The sequence below is a fragment of the Aulonocara sp. 'chitande type north' Nkhata Bay genome, linkage group LG5 (genome assembly GCF_057382095.1).
Source record: "Aulonocara sp. 'chitande type north' Nkhata Bay isolate Kocher_YH1m ecotype deep benthic linkage group LG5, A_spYH_male_GT1.1, whole genome shotgun sequence".
NCBI classification, from domain to species: Eukaryota; Metazoa; Chordata; class Actinopteri; order Cichliformes; family Cichlidae; genus Aulonocara; species Aulonocara sp. 'chitande type north' Nkhata Bay.
The window spans coordinates 35,362,959-35,385,800 of NC_141348.1; the positions used below are offsets into that span (position 1 = coordinate 35,362,959).

Below are 22,842 nucleotides of genomic sequence, written 5' to 3' on the forward strand. Positions count from 1 at the left end.
AGAAAAACAAGTGCATTCATCAGAACGCATAATATCCAAAAAGGTGATTCTTCTAAAGTCATATCCGACAAACGTGCCCATGTCACTTTGTGAAGCATTATCATCTTTTGGAGGCATGCATCACAATGAGAGACATCCTCAGTGTTATTTTGGCTGCTTTATAATCACATGTAGAAAATTAATCAGTGTTTGCTCTCTCATTTGTACAGAATGAAAGAAGTGATGTGCTTTCCATTATCTCTGCCTGTCAAACAAGGAAATGTGGGAAATGGGATTTTTAGCAAATTAGTAGGTAGCTTAAAGAAAAACAGACCAAGACAGCAGCGATGGCAGATGTGTCCTTAATTGTGCATAGATTTTTAGGATGAATTAGTTGGTTCAAATTAATATTTACAAGGACACAGGGTCCTGTTAACTTATTTTGTTGCAGCACGAATCATGCAATCATTTCAGAGAACAGTTTACAAGATGTTAAATATTGGCTTTGGAAAACTTTATTCCACTATTACAGATTATTTTAATCCTAAATCCAATTTGTTCAGCATATGATGTCTTACAAGTTAGCATTCTGAGCTTGAAATATTCAATAACGTCTCACAAATATTGGTATAAGACAGAATGTTTTTAAAGCTTACGCATTCTACTAATGTGCATTTAATATCCACAAAGTATGGCTCAGCAAATCAGGCACAAGTAATGCAGAAGTAGTATCAAGTGGAAAATGTCTCAAAATTGATGATGGTAATACTGTTTAACACTGAGAAAAATTATTGTCACAATAAATATGACTAGTCTGTAATCATTTAGACAGCACAACAAATAATCTAAAAAGACTTGTGTCACTCAACTCCTCTTCGAAGACTTTCATATCGAATATGTCTATTTATATCGCTGTCTAAAGTGTTTCCATATCCATGTCCCACTGTACATACGATCTGTTAATGGGAGAGGAAAGGAGCAGAACTGCAGAATAATGAAACAGAAATAGAACTTTAGTTTCTCCCTGCAGCTACATTTGTGTCATTCATTTTATTCATGTCTTTGATAAAACATCCATTTATTCCTTTTCTTTTAACTAAACCAGACAGGTGACAAAAAACTTATTCTTGATATTTTGCTGGAAGTAACACCTCAATAATGTATTATTTCCAACATGTTGAGAGCTGACGTAACACAGGGCTCAGTGCACCCTGTTAAGTCATTCAGACATTTAATCAATATTTCTTTTATGGCTATAAATGAACTTGTCTGTTAATGTTTACGGAAACAAATCAGTTATCTAGGCTTACTGAATTAATTCCCTATTATACCAATCTATAGCCAACACAGGTGTTATTGTGTACCCACACCATTTTGTCCAACAAAAGCTCGAGAACAGGTGCATAGATCTTTCTAATCCGCACTGCTCTCCCTCCACCTGCTGTGATAATTAATGAGGTGCTGCAGTACACATTGACAAAAGCTTCTTCTCTACGCAAGTTGTTGAGTAGCTGTAGGAATTAGCAGCAGATGCAATAGGGTCATTGTGGATAAGGTTGATGTTTTCACTTCCCATTGTGCTATTGAATTTTAAGCTGTCACATGAGGTAGACTGGTAGAAAAATTTGGTGGAGGAAAAAGTGCCAATCACTACAACAACCGAAAGTAAGCAAACTTTGGAGAGAAAATTTGTTGTATCTCTGTACTGTAGGTGTTATGCAGGTTTGAGCAACATCTGCTGTGCATTAGAAAGTTTTATGAGTAAGCTATAAATACCACAAAAATCCCCTGCAGCACAACACAGCTCATAATGATATTGTGTGTCCAGTAGCAGCAGGGCCCACGGAGGCAACCTTGTCAATAATATTCATATTACAATTAACATTGATGTAACAGTGAATGTGACTCAAAAGGGTAAAGCTGTCCACTAAGTGTAAATATTTCAATATGACATTTGAAATGCTTTACTTTTGTACTAATTACTATAGTGTTAGGAAGCACTTTCTGTTGCATTTTGATAATAATGTCATATTAAAAAGGAAACAAGAAGGTAATAAGATGGAAGTAACAAATTATTGCCAAAAATCCAAGTAATTGTCTTGTATCAACAGTGGTGCTGAGTAGTATTACATTAAAGTTTATTTAATAACAACAGGTAATAATAACAGGTCAGAAACTGGTGGTAATTAGGTGGAAATAAAATATGCCTATAAGACTAATGTGTGGTAATAACATGACCCAGGACTGCAAATTGCAACACTATTTCTTTTTAATTACATATTAGTAACCTATTAAAGCAATCTTCAAGAAGTGTGATGATTACCTGGAAACATTTGTGGTAGTTTCACATTGGGATATACTGGTAATTTAGAACTGACCTTTACCCCGATGTTGATGATGTTCTTGTTGTTGTTGGGGATGGAAAACATCCAGTGCTGTGCTGTCACTTTAAATGTAAATCGTTCTTTTTGCTGGAAGAGTCATAAAATGTAAAGTTCCCTATTGCAAATATAATAAAAATTTACATACTAAGCAATGAACTGTAGAACTACAAATAATACTTTGAAAAAACTAAATTCAAATGACCAAAGGTTCCCCAAAGAGCTGCGGATTAAAATTTCTGTTCATTAACAGCACAAAAAATACCACAGGCTGTAACTACACAACCTTGTTTCAATGCTAATATCTGGAGGTTATGTGCAGAAATGGGAGTATGAATTCTCTATTGAGAGATAAGGCAGCTGGAGAAATTATGTGATGCATGAAATGCTAAGGAAACACTTGTAATATTCAGGGAAATCCCTGACTGCAGCACTAGCTACTGCAGAATGAAATAGGGAATGAGACAATTCTCAAATTAAAACGCCATTATTCTATATGTTTAACAATTAAGAAAGGAAAGAAATAAGAATGTGAGTGGTGCTGTTATGATGATAAAACACAGAGAACAAAAACTGAATATTTTCACATTCTATACTGAGTGTAATGGCTCTGTGGCAAAACAAAATTTACTGTGTGGGCTCTCTGTTCTTAATCTTTCCTGCCGATCTATTAATCCCACTGTATGCTGCCGTCCCAGCCAACAGCCAACAGACAGCGTAAGCAATAGGCTGTAACCATTCAGCTGCATTAAGCAGGTGAAACGACAGATATTGCGCTCAGTAGTTGTTGGCACCAAAATAGAACTAAAATGAGAATCAGTGTTGAAATTAATATGTCAATATTGTGTTTACAGCGCAGCTTGTGATACCTCCTGACCACATATTCTATTAGGGCAAAATTGAAGTCATGCATTTGTGTGTACTCTTCTGGTAAAGATAAAGTATCTAGTTAAATATGTCTTTTTTTTTCTTTTTTCCTCTCAACTCCATCTGTTTTTCTCTTTCAACGCCTCTCTGCCTAAAGGTATACTTTAAACGAGATGGTGAGCTGATAGAGGTGATCTCCTACACTCTACCGTCTGCCAACGACCAGGGGAGCAGCTCAGCAGGGGTGAGAGGAGCCAGGCCACTGATCAGCAGGGACCTTGATGACACTAAGTTACAGCGGTCCCTCTCCCTCTTGGATCCCGAAGGACGATCGCCCCGCTTGTACACAGAGAGCCCCCAACGTGTCCACACTCATGGACAACAGGCCTACGAACCCAGCCCTGCAACAGAGGTCATTCCAGAGACAGTAGTGAGCCGGGAGTTCCCCCGCTGGGTGCACAGCACAGACCCACTCTACTACTTTAGCCACACTCACATCCCCCAGAGTGATGGCTCTGTGGTGGTGCAGGCCCGACTTACTTGGACCCTCAACCCCCAGTTAGATAATGATGCCCTGTTCAGCTGCGAAGTGAAGCATCCAGCACTGTCCATGCCTATGCAGACAGAGGTCACTCTAGGTGAGTAGGATGCTGTCCAACTCATTGCTTTTCCATGCTGTACTCATTCCCACACAGACCTTTTGCTCATCTGTCTGCTTTTCCACTTCCCAGCCACCCAAAAAACCGCAAGACATACACTCGTTTCTCATTTCTTTTTTCTTTTAATCTCCTGCTGTCTCCTCGTATCCCGTTGCCGCACTTGGAGACCGACTGGGCCTCCTTATGTCTTCGTTGCAAATGTACTCAGAACAACACTGATTTTCATTTGATGCTGCTTAATTGTGTTACAGCTGAGCAGATTGCAAGTTTAACACTGAATGCAAAACTCACAGTGAATGACAGAGCAATTCATCGAGCTGTCTGTTGCTAGATTGAGTTAACTCAGGAGCGTTATTGAAAAAGTCAGCCTGAATTAGAGAAGTCAGATGAGAATTTAGACACACTGACCAACGTTTTATTATAGGAAAGGCACTCACAGAGATGCTCCACTTCTTCGAACCTCAGTGAAAACCTCCTTTAAGCTCTTCAGTAATATGCTTTAGTGTGTCAGAGACATAGTGTCTTAATTTTGCCGTTTCATCAGAAGGAGAAAAGCGCAGTGGCATTAGGATTATTATTGTTTGTTCATCTGTAAACGATCAAAGGAGATGGAATAGCTACACAAATACTGATTTCAGAGAACAGGAGTCACACTTTATGGGAAAACTTAGCATTAAGTTTTAATAGCATCTGATCGAAGAGAGAGACACACATACTCTGACTTTAAAAATTTTGTTTTTGGGGGTTTTTTTATTCCAAAAACAAAGATGGCATCCAGCATATCCAATTAACACTTCAAAGGCAGTACGTTGGCATCACAGTCCTGGATAGAAGCCAGCAGTCGTAACATGATAAACAGAGACAATATCTTCCATGAAAAGTTAGCAGTGTTTGAAAGCAAAAGAGGCTCTGAATGAGGAGGCTGTGGCTGGCTTACCATTGCAGTGTCACATCCTCGCCTTTCATTTAATTAAAAGTCCCCATTTTCAGTGCTGGTGAGCAGCAATGGTTACATTGTTCATCTATAGGAAATGTTATTACGTTAAGTACTTAGAGAATGCATTTACAAATTAATTACCAACTTAAAAGTGGAAAATACAATGCATGAAGGAGATGATGTTTTCGTGTCAATATTTTTTTTTAGCTTTACAAATACCCTGCCTCAATATTACGTAAATAAATAAATAAATAAAAACTAATTTATTAATTTATTGCTTAATGGGTTTATCTTTTTTTCTTTTAAGTGCTAGACCAAACCTTCCAAAAGCAGTGATTCACCCAGAGACAAGAGTGTGAGGTTGTTGATGATGATTATTATGATTAAATCCAGGCTCCATTTTTCTTTCTTTAGTAGAAGAAAGAAAAAGATGATCAGAATTGTTACTGTGAGAATAAAACTTCTACGGGCCAGAATAAAATATAGTTTTAAACAAAATGGTTTCGTAAAATCAATAACTTAGAATTCTAACTCACCTGTTCAAGTCTGAAGCAAACAGAAAATTGCTAAAGTTATACTATTAAATGTTTGTTGCTTTTTCCTCTTCATTAAGGTGTTGGAAGTCTCACTGTGAACAAGCATAGATTATTGGCTGCAAACTGGTATGGATACAGAGCAAAGAGATCTGAATAAATGACACTGATTGACTGATTACAACTAAAGTTTTCTTAAATATCTGGGAGAGTGCAATGGGACTGTATGCAGTTCTAAAAAAAAATCTGATATTTTGTTAGTCAATACAACTGAAAGGTCTAGTATTGGGGGATCAGGCAGCATTGACTGAGGACATATATGGTACCTATAGAACAATTTTTAAATTAAAATTGTTCAAAATGTATTCATTTATAATATCTACACTGTATTTATGAACTAAATGGCAGGTCTGACACATGTAAATGGCATGTGTTGTTTGTTTGTTAAAGGGAGAATTTACAGCAACTTTTATAGCTGGTATCATGAGTTTAAAAACCCACATACAAGTAAGACAATGTTTTATGGAATAAAGGCTTTATCTTGAATTTAAACCTGACAACATCCTATGAAGAAAGTAAAAATGTACTTCTTTGAACTATTCAAGTGTGCTATTAAGGGATATCTGTAAAGACACTTGCCATATATGATAAAAACCATAATAATGAATTTCTAGCTATCTACAGCAAATTGATACTTTGAGTCACTTTCTCTCACGCTCCTCTGACTCCTGTAATGGTTAGGCAACACATTATTCCTGAGGAAAAAAAGTTTGACAAAAATGTAGTGGGGATTTTAGGTTTAGTGTTATTTCCTCACAACTTGTATGCCAAAAAGACCTTATGCCAGATTCCATATGTGTATGTGGGTAAATAGGTTGAATCTGCAGGGCATCAATTAGAGGAGATGGGACACTCCTTTCTGTTGAAGCTTTTGGATCAGTTTTCTGTCCAGATTGACAAGGGAAGTGTTCATTTTAGGAAAAAATCATGTATATAGTGTATGGTATATGGTGGATTAATAATTAGTTGTGGACTGATTTTCCTGAATTTTTTGTTGGTGAGCATGTATTGTAGTTGTGATTTGCTCATTTTACGTTATTATAGAGCTATTTTATCTGTTAGCACACTATTTAGGTTCTTTGACATTTGTTTTTGTTGTTTTTTTATTGTTTGTTTTTGGATAGCAATAGAGTTCTAACGAAATAATAGAGGCTTCACCTGTCGTTGGCACTGTACTTATATCAATTTGTTGATGGTTTTAAACTTTTAATGGAAATCATTGATATTGAGAAAAATATGAAATATTACCAGCCATATCCCTGAAGAGGATCTACTGCCTAACAAAGCCCTTTGGCCGTTATTTAAAAACCAATTGTTGCGACTGGCATTGTCACTTTTTCAAATGGGAATTTCTCATACCACAAAATCGTCTTTTAAAATGTAATAACTGTCACCCTCATCTCCCAAGTGAATAGAAATATAGTACATCACTTGCTAGAGGGAGGCAGGCGGCATCAGTTGAAGGTATAATGGCACGAGCTGTCTTCGCAAGACAAAGTATTGCTGTAAGGATTCTAACAGCTCTTTGCCTTTTTCGCATGTTGATAATACAGATGACACAACCTGGGGGAAATGGGCCCTGTGAAACTCTTGCTAAATGTCAAAAGTGTTAATATTTTGACAAGCCTTTCTGTGCTGTGTTTGAAGTCATTAATTTAGCACTACCTTTGTTCTTTTAAAGAGATGGAAGAAGCATCAGTAGAAAAAAAATGAGAACAGAAAATGTGCGTTTGTTGATTGTTGATTGAGCGTACTTGAAATTCAAAGCATTCACTGACCTGCTCAGAGCTTGATCCATCTTGGAATGGAAGAGTATTTAGGAAAAAAAGGTAATATGGTTGTGATTCACGTACCAAATTGTGTTGAATATTATTGCCAGACTAAATGGCACTAGGTTTCTAGAGTATATCAGTAACTCTAATTCAATGTGACTGTGTAAAACAGCTCACCTTAGGATTCTCATCGCTTACATACCCAGTTCATTTATTATGCAGTTGTAACTGGATAATTGCACTCATACACACACCCTCTTGGTTCTCTCAGGTGTGTTTGGTCAGGAAATGAAAGGGAGATCTTTTCAGTGCTCATAAGTAATAAATCTTTCAGAGATTTAATATCGCCACAGGAGACAGAACGACAGTCTGACAATCGACCAATGTTGTATCACACTTCATGAATATTCATGATTGGCTCTGTGCTCACCATACAAATGAAAATGAATCTGGTGCTGGTCTTCACAAGTCTAAAAAAGTGACTCACCTTTATGAGATCATGACCATTTTATTCATGAACGTCAGTTCATTCATGAACAGTGTATCCTAAAAATTAAAATAAGTTTTTGGCTTGGATTTATTAGAATATAATTAGACAAGAGATGGAAATGTCACCACACCCTACAGCAGTGAAAAGGACTCCAGGAATTTAAACAGTCCAGTCTTTGCTGTGCCAGGTCCTGATCATCAGGTGCTCCGTTTCAGGAACACATCTGTGATCTGTGTGTGCGTTTGCATGTCTGAATATTTATGAGGATTATGTGTGTGCATGTAATGTGTTGCAGTATGTCGCTATGTTGTGACTTTGTTCAACTGCAACATAATTCCATGGTCATCGGTCTGTCTTATTTTAGTGTTTTTAGCCACCTAGTGTGTAAGGTAACTCTAAGAAACACATAGCATGGGGCCTGATTCATCATGATGGTACAATCTGGCAGTCAGTCAGGCCTCTAAATTCAGCTGCAAGCCTCTTCACCTTCTCTTTCTAAACCGAACCAGTCACCCGGCTAATACGGTCTGGTGTACAGCTGGGCAGACCTGTTGATTCCTTCTCTTGATATTAAAGCACACCTGATGCATGGTGTGCAGTTGCTTTTCTGGGGGGCATGTTTATTCTCTGACCTCTCTTAAAGTCATAACAGTTCTTTCTTTAAGAAGTTGGGCCTTAAGTGACATTAGGTCTCATGGGACCGTGGCTCATTTCTCCTGTGATGCCCTCACCTCAAAGAAGCTGTATCATGTCCATCACGCTGCATGCTGCCATAATCAAAGATGGTGACGTAGGACGCCAACTGTCACTGCTGGAGCAAATCCCAGAAATCAGCCATCATCTTCCCAGCCATATGCCTGGCGAGTTCTATGTGACGCCATGACACCAGTATTTAAAAATACCCTTCTGTTAGTGTGTAGGAGGTGGAAATACAGTGCTTCACACTACCATGCCAAAACTAGCCTGTTAAATGCCATCCGTCTTCAGCGTGAGATGGAACACTCATGTCAAATTGCTCACATGATGTCTCCGGTTTGGATGCCAGGGCTAAGATGTGATTATTTTGCCTGAGTTTGATTTTTCTTTTTTAAGGTTGCTGTTGCCAAAATTTCTTTTTGGAATTTGCACCCGTTTACGCTGCTTGGGGTCTGAACAGATACATCAGCTTGTAGAGAATAACAAGTTTTGCTAATAACAACAATAAAAATAATGATGATGACTATGATGATATTTAATAATATCGCTTTTCAGTCGCTTCTTTTGCAAATTTTCATGGAATTAAATTGCTTTTGTTTCTGCTTTATATAACATTCCCTAGGAGAGGATGTTATACTGTGGACAGTGTCACACGCACAATCCACAGTGTAATTTCTGAATCCATTAGTCTGATACAGGCTGGTAGTCATTGACTGCCTAAGAAAAGTCTGTGATTCATTAGTAGCATTGGACAGTTTGTTTCCAGATTAATTGCCGAAAAGTATAGGTCATTTGTCTGTTTATTTATTTATGCTTTAGTTCATCAATGAAAGCAAACACCCTATGTGATTTATATTAAGAGTTGGAACCAAATTAAACAGAAGAACTCCTGGGTTGCATTGTACAGGCGTTACTGATAGGATACTCTTAGCCTGAGTCTCATTGCATGTGATGCTCAGTCCATTTGTTTAACATATGGAACTGTGCAGCATCTGGAGCAGTTATCTTTAGGGGAGCTGTTAATCATCACAAATCGTGCAGAACCTGCTTATATTGTCCTAATGCAGCGTGCTGTGCAGTTTAGCTGCAATGAAATGACTTACCTTAATTTTTTTTAATAGCATTATGCAAATCATTCATTTTATCTCAACACTACATGCGCAGGACAATCACTGGCCCCTCACAATTCCATGATATTAGAATCTGGCTACTCCCTCTCCTACTTGCGCCCCATTGTTTTAGATGGTCTAAATGAAAGCCATCTGGGGGCTGCTGTCCGCACCAAGGCAAGGGAATTAGCTCTGTGAGTGTCCCTTATCTCACTGCCTCCACACTCCACCCGTTTCACTCCCATTCTCCTCTAGTAATGAGTATCTACCCAATTTAGTTCCTTTTCTCTCCAAAGGGGAATAAATCCAGCACAGTTCTTTGGATGAAAGAACCTGAAGGTCCCTCGCCTCTCGGCCTGTGACCTTAATAGACAGGAAATTGTATTTGTATCCCTCCCTCTGCGACCAAACAGGTATCCAGCAGGATTTGCTCCCCATATTCAGTACAATGACCTTTGTCTCTCTGTCTTTTTTTCTTTTCAGCTGCTCCAAAGGGTCCTAAACTTTTGATGTCCCCCAGCAGGGCAAAGGTAGGGGACACAGTGCGCATCACTGTGCAAGGATTCCAGGTAGGATCGCCAGGGGTAAGTGCATGGGGTTTTAAGAAAATGAAAGACTAATTAAGTCTGCAATAGGAGGAGATTGGTGCACATGTGCAGTGAAGCCTGTTTAGTTTTCCTCTTTAGTGACCACTTTGCTGGGCACAGGCATATTTTCTTTAACCTATTTATTCAAGCATGTGCAATATTTATTTTGAAAAAAATGGATTTACATTTCAACATTTTGCTTAAAGTTAGTAAAGTTAGTACACCCAAAATGCCAAACATTGCAGCTTTTCAGAATGTTTGTTTTCAATAAATCTTCAAATGTAAAACTAAAACTAAAGAATTAAAATGAATAAATTCAAAAGTGCATGCTTATGTTAGGTTGGAAACTATGCTATCAGCTTTGATGCTGCTTTCAGACTTCCTGATTTCTTTTCCCAAATAGGAGCAGGTGTCTTTTGTGTGAATGGTCTCTGGGTGGTCCTGATATCTTTGACAGAAATGACACATTGAGAGTCAGTCAGGTGAATCGAATATGGCTAATCCTGATATAAAACAGCCTAATGGTGCACAGCGCAGGTGCCCTTTGTTACTTTGTAGTCTATAGGAATCATACTTCAGATTTCAAATTTAATTTAATGAAATGAAATTTATGAAATTTTATGGAACAAAGTTAAAATTCTGCATTGTTGTTGTTGTCAGTTTAGTACACTGAGTTATTGACATCAAAGATTTATACATGCATGTCTGCCCAGTGACCTTAAGATTATTTTAAAGCTTTTTTTTTAACAGGGTTAAGTTTGGTTATTATAAACAGGCTTGACTGTGGCACGCAGCCAGTTGGGCCCTTCGGCAGCGTAGGCATCAGTGCGTACAAATTGATCAGAAAGCAAATTTCCCTTATCCTTCCCCGGGCCCTAGGCTTTGGGGTTTCACAATAGATACGATACTGTGCCAAGACTAATAATTTTGCTGCCTGCCTTTGTGATGAAATAAGATGTTCCTCTGCGGAATTTGTTGTTGATGCTTCTTTTACAGAGGATTTTTTTTTCTGTTCCTTCTCATTGATGTGTTGTTTGTTTGTCAGTCTTGAATATGTTTTTAATTATATTCGTATTATTATACAGCAGTATTCATTACATCATTGTCTTAAAAACAAGTGCAACAAGTTCAAGTTTAAGATTGTTCTGTCTTAAAACACAGTAGACTTGCTCACATCTATAGTAGAGTATACACTGTGCTTGAAAAACTGTGGAAGAAGCTGAAAATGTTGTTTGTTTTGCTTCACTCTGCATTTGTGAATTTGCCAAATAAGCTAGCTCTTGAGTTCATGGACCTCTGTAGGAAAAACTACTCTTGAGCAGAAACAGCCACACTGACGGTTACCTTTTCAGCACAGTTAGTGATAGCACATACAGGACTTCAGTTCTACACTAACTTCATGTGGTATGTTTTTCTCAAAATGTGAGGTTATGGTGCTGACATTTCAATACATCCCTAAGTCGGGGCTCTGGTCCTCTGGAGCCCTGGAGACTGGAGCATGTTCTTTAGAAATCTTTTAAATGTGTCTTTTTTTGTCATGTAATTTTTCCTTTGAGGATGCATAGTTAGAGTGATACAAACGCCTATCTGTGTAAAACTGTTGTAAAGTGAAGCATGATTATTAATGCATGTTGTTAACTTGCCTTTGCATTAGGGGGAAATTGGAGCTTGTATTATTCATGTATACTTTGCTGTTAATCTCTTGGCTGACACTCACAGACTTTCTTTGTTCTGCCCTTTCAACACCATTCATCTGCATTTTTTTTCTTTTCGTTCCTATTTTTCTTTCCATTCCATTTGGGTGTTGATAGAACGAGGTTTTCCCTGAGCCACTCTTCACCTGGACGAGGGTGGGGGGCCGCCTGCTGGATGGGAGCACTCAGCGAGAGGGGAGGGAGCTGATTTTGGAGAGAGTGCCAGCTGAGCTTAATGGCTCCATGTATCGTTGCACAGCCCAGAATCCTCTGGGTTCCACAGATACGCACACTCGCCTCATAGTCTTCGGTATGTACGCTGAACTCTGCAACATACTCTGGTCCCATTCTGAAGCAGCTGCTACACTAGCAGTTAAACTGAAATCATATTTAATTTTGACGAATTATTTAGGGGACAATAAATATGAAATAATGTTTGTCACAGTTTCACAGGCACACATTTTACACATTTAAATGTCAAAGAAAATTGCGTAATTCTACAAAATTCGTTTTAATGTATCTATAATATCTTTGAAGAATACTTAAGAGATTTATGTGACCGCTTTTAGGTATAAATCATTAATGCTGTTGAGTGTGTGATTAATAAGAGATTGTAATTGCTTCCACAATGCATTCTTTTAAGGGCAGCACTTTTGAGAATAACTATTCTCTAGCAAGGGATTTAGTGACTATTCCATTAATGGCATGTCCTCAGCTGTTCTCACTTAAACACCAAAACACAACTATGGTATCAAAGGCTCATGCTAAAATCAAAAGACTTTGTTGTTGGCAGTGTTAGAAAAGTACTTCATTTGCTGGTGTTGATGTGGGAGCTGGAATGCTTACAGGTTCTGTTATGTCTGTGTGCCCTGCTCCTCTGGCTCTGTTTGCACTGGACACTCATGGAAGAACTGGGATCTGCCTTTCTGAGAGTTCCAATGAAATGACTTCTGTTACAGCTAAATGTCACTTTGCACGAGTGCATTGACAATTTAATCTGTCGGTCCCGTGTTGAAACATAGCCCCTGACTCACTTTTCCCTGAAAAGTCATATTGTAAATGATATCCAGTAATTAAATTGGTTTATTTGAATGACCTCATGGCTAAAAAGGCTACAGCAGAGTTACAGCCAGAAGTAGGCAGACATTACTTGTCTTTAAGTCAGCTAAAATAATACCTTTTTAAATGTATGTTCAATGTTACCTGTAAAATCTAAGCACATCTTTCTTGATGACTGTCTATAGTTTCTCTGTAGCAGCAACGCTGCCAAGCCTGCATGCATACCAGATGCAAAAAGATGCTGGGTCATCTTTGAGTGGAGCTACTGTGAAGCATTCATGTAACAGAGACCTGTATTTGGAAGTGCGATAACTATAGATAGATACAGCCACTCCTCTTACGCAGTCCTTGTGTAAAGAGAATTTTTGACACTTGTACTATACAGATGTCAAGTTAAGCAAGAAAAACTGGGAGATTTCTTTGGGAAGTTTAGAAATGTGTAGTATGCAGCTTGACACCATTTTTGTACTTGAGCAACTCTGAAACAAAGAACATGTTATCCTCATGTTATCCTCATTTCTTTCTATCTCTGCACCTGAAACACTCCTTTGAACAGGGTTTAAGTGTGTCACAAATGTACAAATTACTGGGCAGGTCTAATAAGAAGCCACTTTAAGGGAAAAGTGCCACTTTAGGCGGGCGTTACCTTGAGAAGCGTTTTGCTAGGAAGTGCACTAATGTCTATTTAACACCCTGATGCATCCTCAGGTGTCATGGGCTATGTGCCTAGTATGGCCCATCTGTCTGCCTTCTCCTTGTAGATTGCCTTCACTCACTCTAAGGGGAAGTAAATGGTGATTAAGTGACCTTGGCACCATCCCCCATGGCCTTGAAATGAGACACCTGCCGGGGTAGGGGGGATGAAGAGATAGAAGTACTTGGGGGCTCTGCTCACTTCACTAAATGTTCAGTATACATCATCAAGAATAATAGAGTATAATGATAGCTTGCTATAGAGACGCTCCGCCAATGACAAGCAGCGTTCACGTCTTGATGATGTACACTTCTAGCCACCCTCAGTGATAATATCCAGTCAGATTACTTTGAAGTGAGTCAGGAGAAATGAGAAACCCAGTAGGGACAAACACACAGGCAGACAACTGTACTTCACACACATGCAGAGATACGCAAATATGTATGCCTATGCAAATGTGCTGGGCAGGCAAACACAAGCGTGCATATGGAGAGTGCAGACACTAATTTCTCTGGGCATCTCAGAGGAGCTTCTATCTTAATATGGTTGCAATGAAACAAGTAAAGTTTCACACTGTGCTTTATATGTGGCTTCCACCTGCTCATATACAACATCTAACATCCAAAAATAGCTCACAAAGTGGAATTAAAGGTTGTTGCCAATGCTCTGAAAACCCACTGCTCCCTTTTTTGCAATTACTTCATCCCTATGAGGTCTTTGAAACTACATGGTCAGAGAGGATTGTGCAGGGTAGACACCAGTGCTGCTTATTAAAGGTGCAGTAGGTTTCTCCAAACGTCTTTCTAAGACTGCCTTGCCACAGCTTTAGTTCACGGATCTCAGTGCTGCTAAAAATTTGTCTAGGTTGTTGTTTTGCAGTGCTGTGTGTTCCCAGGTCCATTTGCAGCCCCAGCCTTTCCGACTGGGGACCTGCCATTTAGCATGTGCTACAGGAACTTCATAGTTCAGTGTCACTAAAAGCTACAGCTTTTGTCAGATATTGCTGCTGAAGTTTTCCTTCTTTGTTTGCATATAATTCAGTTCTATACGTAAACTGTGTCTACATTAATGGTTGATTGTTTCCCTGATCTTTCTTTTTTTGTCCTTTCAACAGAAAATCCAAGCATGATGAAAAACACACAGAATCTAAACAGTAAGTATTTCAACCACAGAACTGACAAGCATTCAGTGTATGTGTTTTTCATAATAATGCATCTCATAATTCTGGCTGTATTGTTTGATCATCACATTTTCAGACATGCTGTATGTAATATGAGAACCAACTGTGACACTGCAGTCGGTTCAGTGAGAAAATGTGTGCAGAAACGTAGCACTGATCAAAGTACCAAATTCTTTAGCTGACTGCGGTTTCGACATTCAGCGTATTGACAGATGGATGTTTTTTGATTCTGCCCTGAATACTTTGCCCCAGATACACTGCATGAGAGTGATTCATTCAGGATTAATCTTTGCTGATGTTCAGTACCAGCAAGCAACAAACCCTTCCACTGACTAACCGTGCCTGTCACTTATGGCTAAGTGTGAGATTATCGGTGTTTCATATATGCATTGGTGCCTCGTTTGCGGCTTCTGAGATTATCATATGTAAAGATGAGGGATTGTCAGGAGAAGCCGCAGGGCTGTGACAACAACCTTTCCATCTTTCCTGTTTTCTTGCCCCTCCCTCTCTCTTTTAGCTCTAATTTTTTTCTGTTTGTCTTTCAGTTCTATCTCCCTGGCTTTTGTACTCACTTTCTATCTCCCAGTGCCAGTTTCTCTTAGTGCTTCATCCATTTTTGGTAGCTCTTTTCCTTTTGTCACCACCTTATTTCCCTCTCTCTGCTTTTTCTATTTTCCCTCCTCCATCATATTTATTTTTCCTGTTTTTTTCTCTTGAGCCTAGCTCACAATCTCTGTTTTTGATGCAGATTTTCCATCACGTCGGCCTCATGTGGAGTGCAGATTATGCTGTAGTATAAGAAAACATTCAGAGCTGGTTAAAAGCCAGACTCTGGATTCTTGACTGGTGGGTTTCTGAATCATGACTCACCAAGACTCAAATAAGAACATAATCATATAGAGACAGAAATCAGGGTTTAGATACAGAAATAGGGATAACTCAGTTAAACATATGGAGACTCTTTCTAGTGTAATTTCCCCCCATGCTCCGAAAAGTGATGAAGTACAGCATGACACTATTTGTGGATTAGTTCACACAGGAGTGTATTTATTAGCTGTTGTAAATTGTAACTTCTCTTACTTTTAGATGCAAAAGGAATAAAGAACCTATGTTATGCCTTGCAAGGATTTGATTTTGCTTAACTGGAAAACACATCTGAATGATATATTTGCCTGAAGTATAATCCTCAGTGCATGTGTGCACTGCCTATGTTTGTCCCAATAAACAGTGGGAACAGCTTCCCAAGCAGATGGCATGCAGAGCTGTCTTTAAGCTTAAAGTCAGGCAAAATTTGAACAGCCTTGTAGTCCAGCAGCACTTTACTATTTTTTTCCTGTTTCCTATAAACCTTTCTCCCACTATCCATTTTTTTTACTCTTCATTTTGCCATTTGTCCCCCCCCCCCCTCCCCCCCGCCACCCCCGTCTTCCTCTCCTGTTCCCTTCCTATCTTAAGGATGCAAATCTAGGAATGCAAATGCTATGGTAAGCACAGGAGCAGGTGTGTCACAGCAAGGACAGAATCAGGTCAGCATGGACGCGCAGACATGCCTTGCATGCAAGTCAAATTGGTACAACATAGCCCCAAGAGGTCACTACACACGTGCCGCAGCTTAATGCCTGAATGCTGGACTCCTCATCTGGTGCAAGTAGGAAGCGCCACATCTGCCAGTCAGTCAAGTCTATCATAGACAAGAATACTAGTCTCTGAAACAAATTGTCAAGCTACATGATGTTGCAATGAACGGAATTTAATAGATGAGTGAATTTTGAATAAAAATGTGACATGTTTCCTGTCACATAAAACTCTACCAGTCAGTCAAGGGTGGTAGAAGCATCACAAGTTTGGAATTGTCGCCCTATGGTGCAAAATGCATCTGCTTTGCTGAGACACAGCTGTTTAACCATAAGGCAAGATTCAATACAAGTCATAGCTGACGGACTTTGCATTCACCGAGTCAAAAATAGCAATATTGCAAGAGCCGTGTGTAGTAATCACATAATATACATTTTCCAAAAACCTTTATTAGAACACAAGTCAGATCAGAAAGGATTCAGACTGGTGGGCATACAAACGGATGCGTCAAAGCCACTGTCAGAAATGTCGAGCCGATTTGTAAAGCCAGCTAACTTAACTTAAACCTTCTCTGGAGTCAAAGTATTCGTGTGAAAAGAAAGCATTATGATTCCAGCTGACATTTTAGAGCCAGTATATCTGAGGTAAAGTCATCCTTCTTTTTTTAAAAAACATGTTGCCACAGAAATCAGTCCCAGTTGTCTAAAAAAAATCAGGTTGGCAGAAATGCATTGAGGTCTGAGCCAAAAACTGAAGGTAAACAGATGGCTGGGTGACTTGCATCCATGACTGTAGACTGGAATAGAACCTCAGATGATGATCTTATGGTTGGGTGAGCTCATTACCAAATGAGATGAGGTATTTATTGAAAAGATCCAGTTGTTATTGTCTGATGTTATGTGACTTGCATAAATAAAGTGGAATTTAATGTATGTAAAATGTCAGATGGCACTCTAGAGTTCTCCTGAAATTAACCTTCAGAAGTGATTTATCATGGAATCCTGATTAATTTGTGAAACTCTTTTTGATTTAACTCTTACTAATTAACATTTGTCAGTGGGTGGAGCGGGTGGATCCTTCAGAATCGCTTGCTGTGTTATCTAACAGGCCTAACCAGATTAAATTTTGAACCTCAATCTTACCGCACACAGTGTGGTCATCCTCTCATAGTGAGAGTGATTGTAGCCACAGTCTTGGCACTACTGGGACAAATTGCCGGTTATATCAGCAAAGACACACCCACGGTCGTTCACAACTTTCCTCCCTCAGCAGCCACAAGGGAGGTTCAGAAAGCATTAGCTGCACAAAGCAAGTTTCTTTCATGACTTCTCTTCTGTAATGTAGTACAATGCTGTTAAATGAAAAGCGCAAACACTGTAAATAGAAGTATTGTTCACCATATCCAGGCATTTAATTTTTCAAGAATGAGAAATAAAGACCAATGTTTATATTCAGCTTAACTGTTAGCGAGATCAAACAGGGATTTTTGGATTTTATGTCATTGCTGTATCATATAATTTAGCACTTCAAAAGCAGGGGAAAACAGGGATTTACTATTACTCAGCTGCAATAGGAAATCATTTAACCCTCTTAAGCAGCAAGAAGTTGGAGTAATGTGTCAAAATCTAATGAATACATGTGTCAAATAAAGTTTTTAACAGTTAAAGAAGGACTAATACATTAATCTATATTTCTACGAATCTTGAAACATAATGTTGACTTTGCTAATAGTGCTAAATATAAATTGAAATTTCTCTTTAAAGATCCAATAGCAGGCAGCTTTTAATAGGATCCCTCGACTTTAGATCTCCAATAAGTGTTTCTGTGTAGTTTCTCACAGGCTTCCGGTACCTCTCTTTTTTGACTGCTAGTCCATTCTTCCTGTGCTTTTGTTAAATCCCAAACTAGTGATTTTCAAGATGATTCATATCCGGGGACTGAGATGACCACCAGGCATGTGCCTGGGCTAAATCGCCTGGTATTTCACCAAATCCGTAATGTCAGTCACAGTCGATTTTTCCCTTTTCTGCAACAGCTAAAGGCAACCACATCCATGCGTGCTTGTCTTGTTGGTGATGTCTTCTTGTCTGGGCCTTTCATGTCTTTAACTAATACACTTTGGTGAAATAACTGTTACCCTTTAAAACAATAACTCAGGTTGCCAAGTTGATTACACAGCTGGAGCACGTGCTGAGACAAGATTTTGGTACATCTTTATCACAGCTGAAGCAAATTCAGGTGCTGTTATAGCATTTTAGTTCCCAATAGTTTAATTATATCCTGACATGTGGTAAGTTTAATAGTAAGTTATTTAAAAACAACAGTTTTATGAAATAATTGAATCATTCTCATCTACATTTCTATATTTCACTCTGAATTAAACACACAGTTACGAAAATTAATGAATGGATGTATTTCAAAAATGTCATCCACCTACATAAGATGTTAAACATTTTAAACATGTTATTTTGATTACATCTCTCGACTCAAATGTGATTTATAAAAATTTATAAACATCTTTGGAAGGTTTAATAGATAAACCCTTAACAGCTCAGCAGGGCTAAATAATTTTGATTGCAGCTGTACCTCAAGTGATTTCAAGCCCCTGAGTTGAGACATTTAGAGAAGAAATGTTTTTCTGATGAAGCAAAGTCTCAGTCTATAAGCAACAATCAGGTTAAAATAGTTTATGTGTGTGCCATAAACAATTTTATAAGCTACAGCAGCATGGCCACTATTGTTTTCACCTTGTAAGTCTGTCTAACTGTCTGTGTGTCATGGCAAAATGTGGTCCTGGGGATGCCTACTATAGGTGGAACTGTCAAATAAGTGGTTTGAAGTACTTTCAGATGGGTATGTGGACAGCCGTGCAAGATACAGTCCCAAAATTTTACAGGTGTATAGTTGGGATCGGTTGTGAAGATTGGTGTCATGTCACCCGTGAGTACTGGGTAAAGGGCACCTGGAGTAGGCCTTGAGCCGCTTTAAGCTCTGATAACACAGTCTTTTGCATTCTTAATGTATTTGTAAGTCTCATAGGTGTCTTTATCTGGTTTATAAACATAAAAATATTTTCCACAATAGGCCTGGTGGGAGAACTCACTGGCAGCTGTTATGATCCCATCACAATATGGTCTTGTTTATTTAATTGTTTTCAGTTGAGTGAAAACATAGAACAGTTCAATGCCCTTAAAAATCCCTTCTTGATGAAATTCCTATTTTACTGTAAATAACATATTTAGCCACTTCAAGCACGAGTATAATTCAGAAGAATTGCTCAGTGGGATGAACAATTGCTTTGTGTTTTTAAATTTATTATTAATGCACTACAATACATCAAAACGATGAATGAAACGGTCTGATTGTCGTTTTCTTTGGTTTTGTAGATGAAGCCCCCCGCATGGATATGCTCGGATTAACGTGGATGGCACTTGTCCTCACAGTGACAGTGGAACTGACGTGAAACCTCTCATCCAAGACGTTCTCGCTCACACATACTTGCCCTTCTTATGTAACATCAACACATGCACACAGTAACACACACACACACAATCACACAAAACTTAATTCCCACAGTCCCACAAGCCTTCTCCAGTCATCAACAGACCCTGCATACGTCAGTCGATCAGGAAACAGTGCCACCACACGATGGCTCTACACTGTTTTTGTAACAAAAATAATAACCAAGATAATGATATGAAAAGAACAACATGATGAACATGACGGTAACCACCTCCTATATAGCCCCGCCCAGTTACACCTTTTTTTCGTTTCTTGTCCCACGTCTGCCTGTTGACCAATAAAATCAGTTGATTTGAAATGGAAAAGAAAAAAAGCATTTGGATTTTATTTTATTGACTCACAATATTATTGGTACTGAAATTGGTACTGAGATATGAAAAATGGAACTGATTTTAGACTGCGACACCACATCAACCACACCTGCTACATATCCTGGGATGTACCTGACTGAGAGCAAGCTGATAAACCATGGGAGAATAAATACAGATGCTCGAAGTGGAGACGCTTTTTTATTAATATACAAATTTCTTTTTTTCTTTTCTTTTGTTTTCTTTCTGATGGCTCAGAATGTACGAGAGGATTTAAATGCAGAAACTAGAAAAAAAATCTCATTTTGAGTGTATTTTGTGTACATCAGTGTAAATACTGAAAAATAATTAAAAGAGGTTATATGGGTTATGGTGAGGGATGGTTGCTGAAATAATTGGAGTTTACACTCCTCCACCCTTGTTTGTACTTCATTCAACTCTGTTTTCAGAGATAATTCTTGGCTGAAAAGGATGGAAACATTAACAGCCTTTTTGTTTCTCATTTTGGCTTTTTATATCTATATGGCAGGTCTCCAAGGACAGAGTAAAAAGTATCTAACATATGTCTGCTGTTTTGGGGTTGTGGTGCATGTGACGTTTGAAGATTCTTTCTCCTTTTGGTGTGTTGCAAATGACAGCACTGCAACTCATTGTCACTGGCCTGTAATCCAGTTATTTACTTGTGACATACTATCTTAAGTGACCTACATTGTGTACAATACGTAACTCTTACCCAGACATTTACAGTACTAGTAGGATCATTTTAGCCGCCATCCCAGGGAGGAGTTCACCTGAGGCAGCTTGTGTAAACAGGGTTGTTGCATTTGTTTCATTTCACCTCTATTAAAATGGAGAGATGACAAAACTCAAAAGCCTTGACTTTGCTTAAAACAGTGTTTCACAAATTATTTTTATTGTCCTGCCTTTTAATGCTGTGTACAGGCGATATGCAGCATTATTACTCATACCGAAGACACATGCTAATCAAGGTGGTTGAAAGAACTGTTGAAATTATTTAAATAAAATCCCACCATAATGTATAAGAACGTGTGCTGATCGACTCTGTGGAGAAAAAGACGTCTTTTTGATTTTTTCTAATGATATGGACCTCAACGTGGTTTTAGAAGGAGATTCTGACATTGCCATTAACTCTTCTGGCCTTTCAGTGAAAGATAGCTTAATGCAATGTAATCCTGCATTTTTTGGACTTGCAAATTGCAATTTAAGCTATTCTAAGGACCCAACATGTATTAAGGGATTAAGGTTTAAACCAGGTGGGAGGTAAGAGGAGAGATTTTGAAGCTTAGGTGAACCGAAAGGATAGACCTATCTGTTTGGGATATCAGCTCACCTTGCCAAAGTACTATCCATATTGCATACTGCATACGGGAGATGAGAGCTGCAGAGCACAAACATTATTAACAAACAGTCATATGTGCTTTGAATGACATTTTATCTGGCAAGGGAAGCAAAGGGCACAAATCCTTGTCCACCCACTGTATAGTATTCTAACTCGGCTATCATTGTAATTTTTATTCAAGAGGCTTCTGTGCTTTTTGCTTTCACTCACTCATTTTACATTCAAGTGAGAAAAAAGGGTCCATTTCTGAATACAATACAATGTGCCAATTGGCTTTATATGATTTAATCATCATGCCAGAAGAAGTCTGTCCTAAATAGTTTGTGGATAAGGCTGTGTTACTGTTGTCCACATCTTACCAGTAGCTATGAGTACTAAATTCATAACCATATTATCGTGGACCAGAAATATGCAATAGATAAGAAAAAAGAGCCTTTAAATGCACTGCTTTGTCACATTTTCTTTAATCCAAAAGAAAAACATTGTGCATAAGCAAGAATCTATTAAAAAAAAGGTTTTAGTTTCACCTACTATGCTTTCTTTATTTTCAGTCACATGTTGTCGTTCTATAAGAAAGAAGTGAAAGCACATGACTACAATGCACATGATAATCGTCTTCTGAATGCTCCACCTGAAGCTAGAAGCAGTGGTGAGGATAAGAGGTTGCACAGAGCATTTGTGAATTATTCAGGAGGCAAATGTGCTTGCAGAGTCCAGTTTCCTTTTTGTTGTCTGCAGGCTGTCCTATCAGATGACCAAACATTGCCAGTGTGGGCTCAGAAATCTGACACACCCTCTGTACGAGTCCTCATGTGATGCATCTTTACAATGCTTCTAAACACGCTGTTAAGATGAATACTATTTTGTTGTTGACCACAGCCTCGCTGCTGTGTTATCAACAATACAAATGGCAGCTTGGCAGCAGCAACTGAGCAACAACTCTCCCATGAGGCAGAAATACATGTTTGAATCTAGTATAGTGTAGAGAAATAAATGACACTCCCAAGGTTATGTGTACAAAGACTTCCCATTTTATTTGCATTACACATGCTTTTATTGTTCAGATGGTGCTCTGTACACTTTATTGTGTTTATAATAGCATGTGACTGCCATTTAAGTCTCTGATACTAATCTTCAGATCATCTTAACAGAGACTAACTTAAGCATCTGCGCTGGCAGGGAAAGGACCTTTAATATGGAGCATGGCTGTGCAAACAGATGTATCCTGGTTAATAAGTATTTGATAAATGTCAGGTATCATTACTCCCCGCCCTTTATTCAAACCATGATTTCCTTCTGGAGAGCTAGAAGTATGTTTAAGCAAGTGAAGAAGAGTTATCTCTCATAATATTTTGGGGAATTGTTTTAGAAATGTACATA

The 22,842-nt window shown here is 38.5% G+C and overlaps 1 protein-coding gene across 3 annotated transcripts in view; it reads left to right on the forward strand.

The window, feature by feature from the left end:
• igsf21a (immunoglobin superfamily, member 21a) overlaps window positions 1–21,874 on the forward strand; it is a 193,188-nt gene extending 171,314 nt beyond the window's left edge. Inside the window, exons 6-10 of one of the 3 annotated variants that reach the window (XM_086293196.1) lie at window positions 3,385–3,865; window positions 9,967–10,067; window positions 11,882–12,074; window positions 14,632–14,670; window positions 19,659–21,874. In XM_086293196.1, coding sequence (XP_086149322.1) covers window positions 3,385–3,865; window positions 9,967–10,067; window positions 11,882–12,074; window positions 14,632–14,670; window positions 19,659–19,735 — 891 coding nt within the window. In that variant the 3' untranslated portion in view covers window positions 19,736–21,874. Of the gene's footprint in view, window positions 1–3,384; window positions 3,866–9,966; window positions 10,068–11,881; window positions 12,075–14,631; window positions 15,608–19,658 lie in introns of those variants that run through there. The other 2 variants (XM_086293197.1, XM_086293195.1) reach the window with 2 other exon arrangements.
• Window positions 21,875–22,842: the final 968 nt, after the last annotated feature.